At 48.3% G+C, this 11,556-nt stretch overlaps 1 protein-coding gene across 1 annotated transcript; it reads right to left on the bottom strand.

The window, feature by feature from the left end:
• Nucleotides 1–413: 413 nt before the first annotated feature.
• DENND11 (DENN domain containing 11) lies at nucleotides 414–10,546 on the bottom strand (the record flags this gene model as incomplete). Its single annotated transcript, XM_079549654.1, has 9 exons — nucleotides 414–609; nucleotides 1,662–1,730; nucleotides 2,164–2,314; nucleotides 2,505–2,636; nucleotides 3,091–3,229; nucleotides 3,486–3,639; nucleotides 4,378–4,536; nucleotides 5,557–5,656; nucleotides 10,303–10,546. The coding sequence occupies 9 exons, from the start codon at nucleotides 10,544–10,546 to the stop codon at nucleotides 414–416; spliced, it is 1,344 nt and encodes a 447-aa protein (XP_079405780.1).
• Nucleotides 10,547–11,556: the final 1,010 nt, after the last annotated feature.

Raw genomic sequence — 11,556 nt, 5'->3', positions numbered from 1 at the left:
AGCCAAGTCTTGAGAGCTCAGCGGCAGCATTTCACATTGGTCCCCATCAGACAAAGTGCTTTCCTGAAGTCTTCAGCCCTCACGCATCCAGAGGAGGCAAAACCTAGCTCACTGGCACCAGTGAGGGTTGGTGCAGAGATGCCACTGGTCCTATCTAAACAAAACAAAAAACACAAGTGAAAAAGAATAGGAGATGAAAACAAACAAAAAACCGGGAGTGAGTACACCTTGGGGAAATCAAGGGGGTAAAAATACAATCACATTTTCTTTTAAATTATAAATACTTTCCATATAAAGTTATTAAATAAAATGAGTTCCATCCAGTGGCCGCGGTGAGTTCCAGTGATGCTGCTAAGCAATGTCTGGTAATCTTTGAAAAGCGATCTTTGCTCCCCGTTTCTCTTCCTCTTGGTTTAAGTGCAGCAGGGGTTGTCAATGACTAGCATAACATCAATGCCATACACTTCCAGTAGGTCCATAAGGAAACTTCGATCCCCCTGGGGATCCAGGCCCATGCCTCGTGCGTGGTCAGCTGTCAGGGTCTTGTCCTGGCTGGCTGACACCTCCATCAGTGTCTGAAATATGCGGTTGTTCTGCTCCATAAAAAACCTAAAAGATAAAGTCAGCTGAGATGATGGCAGTGAACCCCCAAAAGACAGCATATTTACCAAACAGGCAACAGAGCACCAATTTAGGCCATTGTAATCCTACATCCTACTAACTTGGTGATGCTGTAGTAGATTTCCGTCCATCCAACTTTTAATTTACAGTGATGCTTCTATCCGGCTGATTTGCAGTAGCCATTTGCCTCTTCAGAAGAAAGCAACATTGTAAGCTAACATGTACTTTGTGGTAACTAAGTGGGTACATCAGACCTATGTCTCCCAGAGAGCAAAGGAGGAAACAATGTTTTTATCCATCTAGCATGCCACTGAGTAAATAATTCGCCATTATTGGAGGAGAACACAGGCGCAGTAAGGGCTACTTCTTATCTACGGCTTTCCTAGGAATACAGGAGGCTTTGCAAGAAGAGTTCTGACTACATCTGTGCAGCACCACACTAAGTTCTGCCCTGGTGGTCTAACACATTTTCATCCTATAATTTCCCAGCAGCTACACAGTGTGACACAGTAGCAATAGGCAGTGAAAAGCTTCAGAGGTGTTACAGGTGTGGTTTCCATCTAATTCTCTAGCTCATACTCTACACCCTGTTCTGGTTCCTCCGTTTCCCATTTACAGAGCCTGCTGCGCCAGTGGGCTGATTCTCCATGCTCAGATCTTACCTCTGCTCTGTACCTCCCTCACAGATGTTGGTGCTTTCCCAAGTCACGTGTTTCTGGCATGAGAAGTTGTGTGGTGCTTATGCTTTCAGAACTGGAAGGGGATTCTTGCACTTCTGAGTACATTTCAAAAATTTCCTTTCCCCTTCTAGCATCTAAGAGACCCCAGTGGAGACAAACATGGCTGCTTTTGGTTTCTCAAATTGCAAGGAAGATGATCTGAAGAATAAGAACCAGTTTGGCTCTTGGATTCCCCAGGGAACACGGAATTACACTGACCATGGTGTTTCATAATATGCTAAGCAAGCACAACATGAAATCAGTGAAATGTGTTTCTTAATCCCAACAGCAACCAACTAAGCATTAAGAGTAGCCACTCACAAGATGAAAAGATCCTCTTCACAGGAGCTACAGTCCTCACCCACCTCTTGAGAATACATTAACATCTGCCTGAGAGAAGGGAGACAGATTAAATGCACATACCTCCAGTGAACCCAAAAGCATTACAAGCAAACAGTTAACGCTGAAGACTTCACGTCTGTTTCTTGGAGACAGTCCAGTTAGCACCACTGCCCTGAGGCAACAAGGTAGTCTTTATAAGGCATTGGGCTAAAAGTCATGGCATAAGGGTAATATTTTCACTTCTGATACTGATCAGTAATACATCGCAACCTCTGCTTCTCCTCCTGCCTTCTGTCTGTTTCACCAGTTCACTGGTGGAGTGATTATACATGTGCAGAGTACCCAGGGACTCTCATACTAATCAGCTACAGTGGAACCAGAGTCTCAGGTGAGCTGAAGCAGTAGAAAATTTGAATAACAGAAAGACATCCTAACATCACATTCCTGTCAGAACCAGGACCGCTCAGATCTCTGTTATTACCTCTGGTCATTAAGCCGTCGGTATTTCTCCTTGTCAGCACTGTTAATTTTCAGGAGTGGCTGCAGATGCTCGTGATGTGTTTTCACATTCTGGTTGTCTACATAGACATCATAGAGATCCCGTTTCTCCTCAAAGATCTTTTCTGTTGTACCTGCCAAAATCAGATGGGATTTTTCAAAACAGCATATTGCTTTCCCTGCAGACCAACTGCTCTCTCCGCTTTTGTAGATAGTTAATCCTAGCATGTCTTATCTCTCAACAGTTTTAATCCACAGCTTGGAACCTCTGGATATTTTGCAGCTTGAAATTAAGATAAGGTCTGCCAAATCCATCATACTTACAGGCCACATATGATACTTCTGTCTCCAGCATTTCTATGTCTGCCACATTCACATAGAAGAATGGTTTGGATTCTGGGACAGTTCCTCCAAGACCAGGTAGAGAAACGTTGGCAAGGCAACAGCAGCAGTACACTGCAGATGAGAGAAGTAAGTGCTGAGATGTACTCCCTGCAAGGGCATTATGAGCCCTGCTTACTCAGTTCTCCCACATGCTCTTATGTAAACAGTGGTTAGAGCTTTGAAACGCCCCTGGACACCAGAAAATCTCAAGTGGGAACATGCTATTTTGGATAGGAAATAATCAGTTCTCCCACCAGAATCCCATGTTCCAGATTCCAGAAATTCATTCGGCAGTCTTATTTTCCAGTGTTTGAAAATGCCAGGTATGCCCTTAGCCCAAAGACTTGAAGAAAAGTGTTTTGTAAAAAAAAAAAAATAGATACGTTCAAGGCAAACTTTATCCCCCACAAAGAATGGCTGTGATGGATTTTTAAGACCTGCGTGACGTCTCTCCTCTCAGTACCCACAGGCAATTTGGCAGCTCTTTAGCCTACTGTATAGCTCTGTGGTGTCCCTGGAAACATACCTCTATAGCAAACAACTCCAACTGGGGGTGGTGAAAATATCAATATGCGCTTGCGCAGCAGGGCAAACTTCCAGAGGACAAGAATCTGCTCACCAAAGAATTTGATGAACTGAGACATACAGCCAGCAGGGTGTGTGATCTGCAGGTGGAGGGAAAGAGAAGAGAACAGCTTAGAGGTGACACTGGGACACATGCACAGATGCTAAGTCTAAATGTGGGAGCAAGACCAGCACGTGGCAATGACAGAGAACTGCAGCTTGTAATAGCCCAAGTCAGTCTCATCTAAAGCAGCCTGCGAAGTGCTGGAGTGACTTCTTACATAAAGAAGTACAAGACACCAGTAAGGAGCAGCAGCACAGTGCATGTTCCCACAAGCCTCAGAGCACCTGCCTCACCTTCATCTCAGGATACATGTATCTGTGGATGGATGGCAGCCAGTGGACCGGCTGCTGGGAGGTGGTGGTGCCCTTGCTGTCAGGGAGAACACCTTTCTTGTCATCATAGAATGCCTCTAGATGGGAGTAGTGCCCTGGCATCTCCAGCTGGTGTCTGGAAGAGAAACGAGAGACCTGTAGTGCCTCCAAACTCTATTTATTCAATGCCTTGCCCCAAGCCGGTATCTGCTTTTGGAAGTAGCAGAGTAGCCCCGGGTGCCTCAGTTGCACAGACAATCTAGAAGGGCAGTCTGTGCATGAGGAATAACACCAGCTTTCTGTGCAATGAACAAGCAGGATTGAAGCAGACAGTGAACTTTATGTATTTATAGTATAGGACTGATTTATGTATAGGACTGATCCTCTTTCAAAATGTGCTCAGGTAGAATCAGCTTTCTTTTCTACCAAACCCATTTGCCTGACCCACTGACCAGCTCACTGAACACAGCTGAGGCAAGCACAGAGCCAGAATCACAGTGACAGGCTTAGAAGCCTCTTGTGAGCTCTCAGTAAAATAGTTTTCAGAAGGACAAGAGAGAAACTCGTCCTCTCAACAAGAGGACACTAACTTCTTGTCCTTTCCTGTAACAGTTACATCCCCACAGTGCTTCAGAAGAAGTAGGGTTTGGATAGCATTTGATAGCCTGCTAGCAGTGAAGAGTCTGCTGCTAAATCAGTTCCTTCATCCTTTCTCCATTGTGAATTGTACCCCCTCTCTGGTGAACCAGACATTCAGCAAAGTTATAACTCAGCATTCCACTCTAGTTCTCACACATCTAAGACCGCTCTCCACCGAGGCAATGTTACCTTTCCCAGGTGGGGAGCAGCCAGTTCCATCCCCAAGGAAACTTACCTGACCTGGTTCTCCAGGAAGTGCATGTACCTATAAAGCAGGGTGTAAGAAGGAGACAGAATCCCCACAGACTTCATACGAGCACCACGCTCTAACTCACTCTCCACAGGCATGTTGGCAAAGCAGGCCAGGCCAAAACAGAGCCCTTTCCGGAAATAACTGGGGACAAACATTTCACAGAAGAGTTAATGTTAAAAGAAGGGAAGGGAATGAAAGAAAAATATCCTACCAGCAAAAATACTGATTTTTGGAACACAGTTACTTCTTTAAGAAAACCTCTGAGATCTCACTCTGCTATCTGAAGGATTGAGAGCTGGCCCTCAACAGGACTGGACCATGGAAGGGTAGAGTTTCTAGTGCTGCTACTACCAGCACCTTACCAACCACATCACAACATGACAGCAAGGAGGGAAAGAACTTGAAAGACCAATAGGGGATGCAGGACCCAATCGGCACAGTACTGTTCTTAGGAAGAGCCTGGAATGCATGAGGCTGTGAGCAGAGTCTAGGTACTTAGTCATATTTTGGGTGCCAGCATGTGGAAGCATTACTCCAGTTGAGTGCAAATCTACATGCCTTTGAGAAAGTAACAGTTACTTCTGACCACAAGGAACAGTAACTTTGCAATTCATTGCAAAACATTGCTGCATTGCAACAGTAGGCTAGTAAAAGCGTGAGAATGCAGAACTAGCCATCAGTCTTTCCACTGTAGGAAGGAACCAGGGGTGAAGAAAGTGACTGAGGACTGTTTATCACAGTTAAAGGATCCTAAAGTGCTGACAGAATTAAGAACCATAGAATCTCTAAGTTCTGATCCTGCAAACTTCTTCCTATTTTACTTCTGCCATTTCCTCTCCTTCACCATAGGTCTCTGCTGACATACACTTGCAGTGCAGCATGATTTGCCCAATAAGCATTAACACTGCACACCCATGAGAAGCTGGCTGACCTCCACAGCCACAGCTGTCACACAGCAGATCCCATACAGCCAGCTGGTACTGGATACAGTATTGAGTGTATCTGAACAGTATCTGGCTTAGTGCAGCACAGGTCAGCAGCAGTGCAGTGCAGGAATTTAACTTCATAGGTGGTGTTTTCCTTGCACGTTGTGAGTTAAGGATGGTGATGTAGATGTAGAGCCAAGAGAAGGAAGAAGTAACCCAGCTCAGGAATACTCACATGAAGTCTGACTGGATTTTGTGGGACCCACTTGCCATGGATTTGAATTCCACACCTTCCAAATCAATATCTTGAGGTAAACACCACTCTACCATGTTGCCTGAAAATAAGCACATTTATTTGGGTAAATGCAGATGTGGTGCTCATTAGTGAAAGGTCAACACCAGCAATAGCCAGCTGCTGCTTTTACATCAGATCTATGCTGGTAATTCTGAAATAACACTGCTCCAGAACTCCCTCTGTCCTGGACAGAGGCTGCGATACTCTACTGTATCTCTTGCAAACTTCACTTCTTGCAGCACAACACCCAGGTACTAGAGAACTGTTTTGGAACTTAGTGCTATTTTGAGTATTTATCCTTCACATGCTTTGTCACAGAGCAGCTACCACTCTGCCTCACCAGGTACTCTGATAGTGAATAAGCTGTAATATGGATACAGAAAGAACCCTATGTGTAGACTGCTGCTCCATAGGATGAGTTTATGTGATAGATCATAACAGCAGTATCTTCTTGTGGCTATGCAGGATAGGACTGCTGAAAGAGGAGCCCCTACCTAAGCCAGCATCCTGATCATCACTACTCCCTAGAATTTATTTATTTATTTATTTTAAGGGTAGGAGGAGATCCAGGCACTGCATGTTTGTACATGCAACAGTAACCAAACAAAAAAAAAGCACACAGGTTACACGTTAGATAAAGATTATCACACTGATGTCACCCGGCAACCCAGCCAGATGGCATGCAGTTGTTCAGTGGAAAGGGCCACCTGAAGAGCCCAGTCCTAGAACAGATGGTATCAGAGAATTTGTAACAGGTCCCTGGAGCAGACCAAGACCTGCCTTGCCATGTTATTGCCCATGAGTAAAAATGGGCCCTTCTTAGGCTTTCCCATTACAGCCCTTCAGAGCCTACCTTGTTCACCTGGACACTCTTACTGCAACAACATACGCTCTAGCTTCTGCCAGTAGTTGAAATGTGAATTTGAAATAATGCAATTTAGTTTTAAAAAACAAAGGATACTTGCTTAAAGCAATGGCACAGGCACTCGTGGGGACAAGCATCCCCCCACGTAGACACTGCATACATTTGGCAGGGCTCTACACTTAGCCAAGGCTGTTAGAAATAGAGGCCTGTGATTTAAATATCTCTGAGACCTGTCTGCTGTGTTATTACTCATACTGCTTAAGTACACGCATGCAAATTCACATTCAGTTGAGCTGTTGACATTTAAATAGGCTATTTTTTCTCCCCATGGATATTGTATTTAGCAGACCTCCCCCAGCCCTGCCTGGGACTTCAAAAAACAACAGCGTGGCACCAGGAGAGATGTGGTACCCTGGCTCTGCCTGCCCACAGGCACACAGCTCCCCAATGGGCTGGCTGAGCCATGCAGCTTGTGCCATCCCGTGCTCCACCACAACGCGCCTTTGCCTTTAACAAGAGTGAAAGGCTGGCAGAGGGAAGCGGTGACATCATGCCATTGCACGGTCCCCTGTAGGTTTTGCATATTATATATAGATGTTGGCTTTTGTTCTGTGGGGGTTTTGTTTTTTAAAGGCACAGGACCCTTCCTTGACAGAGTAAGGGAATGACTATTGCCTCCTAACCACAAGGCTGTGGTTACAGCTAGATCCTCTTTTAAGGATTGCACCACAGAGAATCACGCGTCGGTCATCAGCTCTATATTCATGTATCAACAAGCAAGAGAGCACCACGGAGCAAAGGAAAGTAACTTTGTTTTGTTTATCAGGAGCTCTGCTGTCTGCCAGGTACGGAGATGTTGGTGTGGACACGGCTCAGACAACCTGTGTGCTGCAACGCTAAGAAAGGAAAAGGCATCTTGAGCAGATTCTTATCTGCTGCGTACCCACAAGACCTACTGCATGTCACATAGCTATTTACCCTGGGCTTTGTAGCTACAGGCTGACATCAACAGCCCACACCTGCACTCCTGGCAGTTCCTCACACCGCCGTGCCCTATGAACGTACAGGCGACGTGGCAGCCGGAGAGCCAAGGCGGAGATAAAAAGACTCAAAGTCAGTCTGGTGAAACAGAGCAAACAAAGGACGCGGCGGCAACTGCCTGCCTGCATGAGAAACAGGAGGAGGGAGGACAGCCATGCTGTAGAGAAACAGGAAGCATTTGCCTTCCTCTGCATACGGCAGCTCTCGTGCGTGCAGGAAACTTTCCAAGTGAGATCTGAACTTGAGAGAGGCTTTGGCAGGAGACAAATCTGGAGATCTTGTGGGAGCTCTCCCAGCACCAGGTCGGTCAGAAACAGCACTGTCAGTTGCTGGCATGCAAAGTTAAGGATGTTCTTCCAATTCTGCTCTTCTTTTCTTCCCTCTCACCAATGACACCAGCACCTGATGGCTGCAGTAAAGTCACCACCTGGCCGTCCTCGCCAGTAGATGTTTCCCAAAGTCTTCAGGGTGCTGGTCTTTGCACTGCTTCTGTGTTGTACTGGGACAGGAGCTGCACCAGGTGAGATCTCACTGTGTTATGGCTCAGTTTCCCATGTGGAAGAAAAGTGGAACAGAAAATCAGAATATTTACATGCTTTCTGGTGGGCAACTGATTCCTTCTCTCACTTCTCCCTTATGTTTCCCATTACTCCTATCACCCACTAAGCCAACAGGCTGTGCAGGAACTCCACAAAGTTGACTATTATCTCCATCACAGAAAGAGGGCTAAGAAGATTCAGCTTCTTTTCCAGTATTCCAGAAAAGTGAAAGTAGCATTGGATTCACTTCACCTTTTTTTTATTTTTTTAAAGCAAAATTTATTGTCCTGTTTCTTTTTTTGTACCTACCCAAGGCAGGTATGAGTGTAGGAGTGCATGTGGAGCCTAATGCCAAGTAGGTCACACCTACCGGATATGTCTCAGCAGCTGCCCAAGGTAATCTTGTCTGTCCCAGGGAACAAAAGCACTGGGAAGTTCAGCAGCCTCACGGAAGCACCTTTTGACTGCAGTCTTTGCAGGGATGTGTTGTCACAGACCAGGTGCTCACACTTTTTCAAGTGTCAGAATATTCTCAACTCTTTACTCCCTTAAGGAGAGGGCTGCTACAGGGCAGGGAGCAAAGAGAAGGCAGCACGGTTGGCTCCTGGCCTGCCACCATTCTGCTCTCCTTTTAATAGCCATGAGGAGGTCTCTGTCAGGTCCCACAGGTTCACCGTGCTGGAAATAGGGAGAGCACTGCTGGGTTAGAGGCTGCCTCTGACTTCTGGGTTCAGCACACAAAAAGTCCCAGGGACATTGGAACCATATTTGTGAATTGGCAACCCCATAACCTACCCCTGTGAACCCAGGACATGCAATTGCCAGAAATACCAAGCTTGTGGTCCTTGAGCACTTTCAAATTTAGGAGGGAAACTGCTAGAGCCTTTGTTAGTGCAGTCACCACATGTTCCTTCTACAGGAAAAGATCCCTCATGCTACTGCTTGCCAGTATTTGAGCAGACGTTGCCAAGAGTTCTGCCTTTCATGTGCCTGAGCAGGCTTCCACAGGAGGGCTGCTGTGCTTTTCCTAATCAGCATCAACCTGGTTTCAGACACAGTATGGATGATCTCCTTCAAGTCACATGCAGGGACCAGGCACCCTTATGCCCATTACAGTGACATGGTTGCACAACCTGACATGGTTGACCAGAAATTTGTCTTTCCAATGCCAGCAAGCTCCTCTCACTGCAGTTTTGTTTTGTTCTGGGTTTCCATCCTCCGTGGAGCAGTTAGCCTGTGAAGCTGACATCTCAATACGATCCTCACCTGTTACTCCTTGTGTTCAGCACCAGCACTATGTGGCAGCAGCACACTGACCCTCAGTGGACACAGCAGCCTGCTCCTGGGCAGATGACACCGCACAAACTGCACATCAGATGTGAGAAGAGCTGTTGCCCAACTCTCCCTGGACTCCATTTAAAGCAACAGCTGGCCCAGACAAACTCCTGAGAAAGTCAAGCTTTCTGCCAACCAGGAAACCTCCCCAATTCATAGAAGGCATATGCTGTCAGATTGAGAGAAAGCTGCTGCCACCATCCGCACTCTGCTGTGTTTTGGGTACTTATGGGAAACACCTCCCTCCCCATCTCCAGTATGAAAGGCAACAGCCAACCTCGTTCAGGGTTTTGCTGAATCCCAAGCTTGTGACCTCTAGATTCTCCCTGTGGCAGCACAAAATGGGTGATGTTTTGAGAACCCTCGAGTGTCCCAGGGCACAGCAGTCACAGGTTGGCAGCGTGTGGTCCGACAGCATCCTGGGGCTCCATTCTCCACATTGCTTCTGTGGGCTGCAACTCCGGGCAGGGTCAGCATTCACTTTCAGGGCCTCTTCTGATCTCAGCCCCTCCATCAACAAAACAACACAAAACCAAAACAAACCAACATGCTTTACATCAGAATTATTTTGCTAGGAATTTCTTAAGCGTCCGTCGACAGGGAAAGAAAAAAAAAAAAAAAAAAAAAAAAAAAAAGAGGACCGTGTTTCCATGCCGGGCTGTGGGTGCGTTGCTGTGCTTCCCACGCTGCTCCCAAACTTCCTACTGGCCCCGGGCCGTGCCGCACTCCTGCCAACACCCCAGGACCGCCGTCGGGCACGGCCACCGGCCGCGCATCCCCACGCAGCCGCCCGTACTTACGGACGCGCGAGAGCGGCGCGGCTCCGCCGGCAGAGCCCCCGGCAGCGCCACGGCCACCGGAGATGCTCCGGGCCGCCACCGACCCGCCGCGCCCGGCCGCGCTCACCCGTGCGGGGGTCGAAGGTGACCACGAAGACGGCCACGATCTGGTCCTCCTCCGCCTCCGCCCGCGGCGGCCCCGCCGCCTCCGCCTCCTCCTCTTCCTCCTCGCAGACCCACGGCGCGGCGCTCCAGCCGCCACCGAGCCGCCGCCCGCCGACGCCGCCCGCCTCGGCCGCGGGCGGCGGCGCGGATACAGCCGGGCCCTCGGCCCAGAAGAGCAGCGGCGCCTCGTCCGCCCGCTCCACCATGGCCGCGCAGAGCCCAGCCGAGCAGCGCCGGCCGCCGGCGGGAGGCGGCTACGGGGCGGGGCGCTGCGGGACGCGCCCCCAGGGGACGGGAGGGGCTTATCGGCGGGGGGGGGCGGTGCTCCGTGCGGCCGGACGGGCTCTCCTCACGAAGGTCCCGATCCCTGGGGAGCGTAGGACCGCTGGGGGCTGGCGACACTGAGATGTATACGTGTATGTGTATATATGTGCTATGAAACGTGTTGTAGAGGAACAGGCAGAAGCAGCTGTGCACGCCCCATCCCTGGAGATGTTCAAAGCCAGGCCACTGGCAGCCTGATCCGCTGGGTGGGCTTTAAGGTCCCCTCCAACTCAAGCCAATCTGTGGTTCTCTGAGTTCAGCTCAAGACAGAAACACAGGGACACCAACACACCCAAGGCACCGGCAGCAGCCAGTCTCAGTGTAATTACCACCCTCGTTATGCTACCACCATTAAGCTTAGCCCATTTCCCTGGGAGTTTCTGATTAATTGGATTACCCAATTAAGCAGGCCACAATTAAAGGGAAAGCATTGCCATAAAGGCTTTAACTGCCCAACTTTTTGCCTGCTGAGCAGCTCCGAGCGCTCAGTACTCCATTAAGAAACTCACGATGCAGTGCCACCAGCATTTCTTTTTCTGTGACATCCGTGTCCGTTCTCAGTACCAGCACAAGCACAGCAAAGTCACCTAGCAGAGCTGTGAGCGGCTGTGGGTGGTGGTTGGCAGACAGAGGTATCTGCAACAGATGATGGACAAAGAAAAAAAACCAAGAGTTCTGTACAGTGCTTTGGTGGTGTATGAAGGGTTTTAAAGAAAAGCCAAATTCTGCTTATACCTGCACACGTTGCTCTCACCACATGGGCAGCACCAAGCTGTGCTTTGAGGCATGTTTGTCTGCATGTTGCTGATGACAGCTCGTTTCCATCTCTGTGCAGAGTTTAAAAGCAAAGGCCCACTGCTTTTGTACTTCACCAAAATTAACAGATCTCCAT

This window comes from Tetrao urogallus, assembly GCF_951394365.1.
Source record: "Tetrao urogallus genome assembly, chromosome: 1".
Taxonomy (NCBI): domain Eukaryota; kingdom Metazoa; phylum Chordata; class Aves; order Galliformes; family Phasianidae; genus Tetrao; species Tetrao urogallus.
The sequence above is the reverse complement of the archived record's forward strand: the minus strand, read 5'-3'. Positions and strand labels throughout refer to the sequence as shown.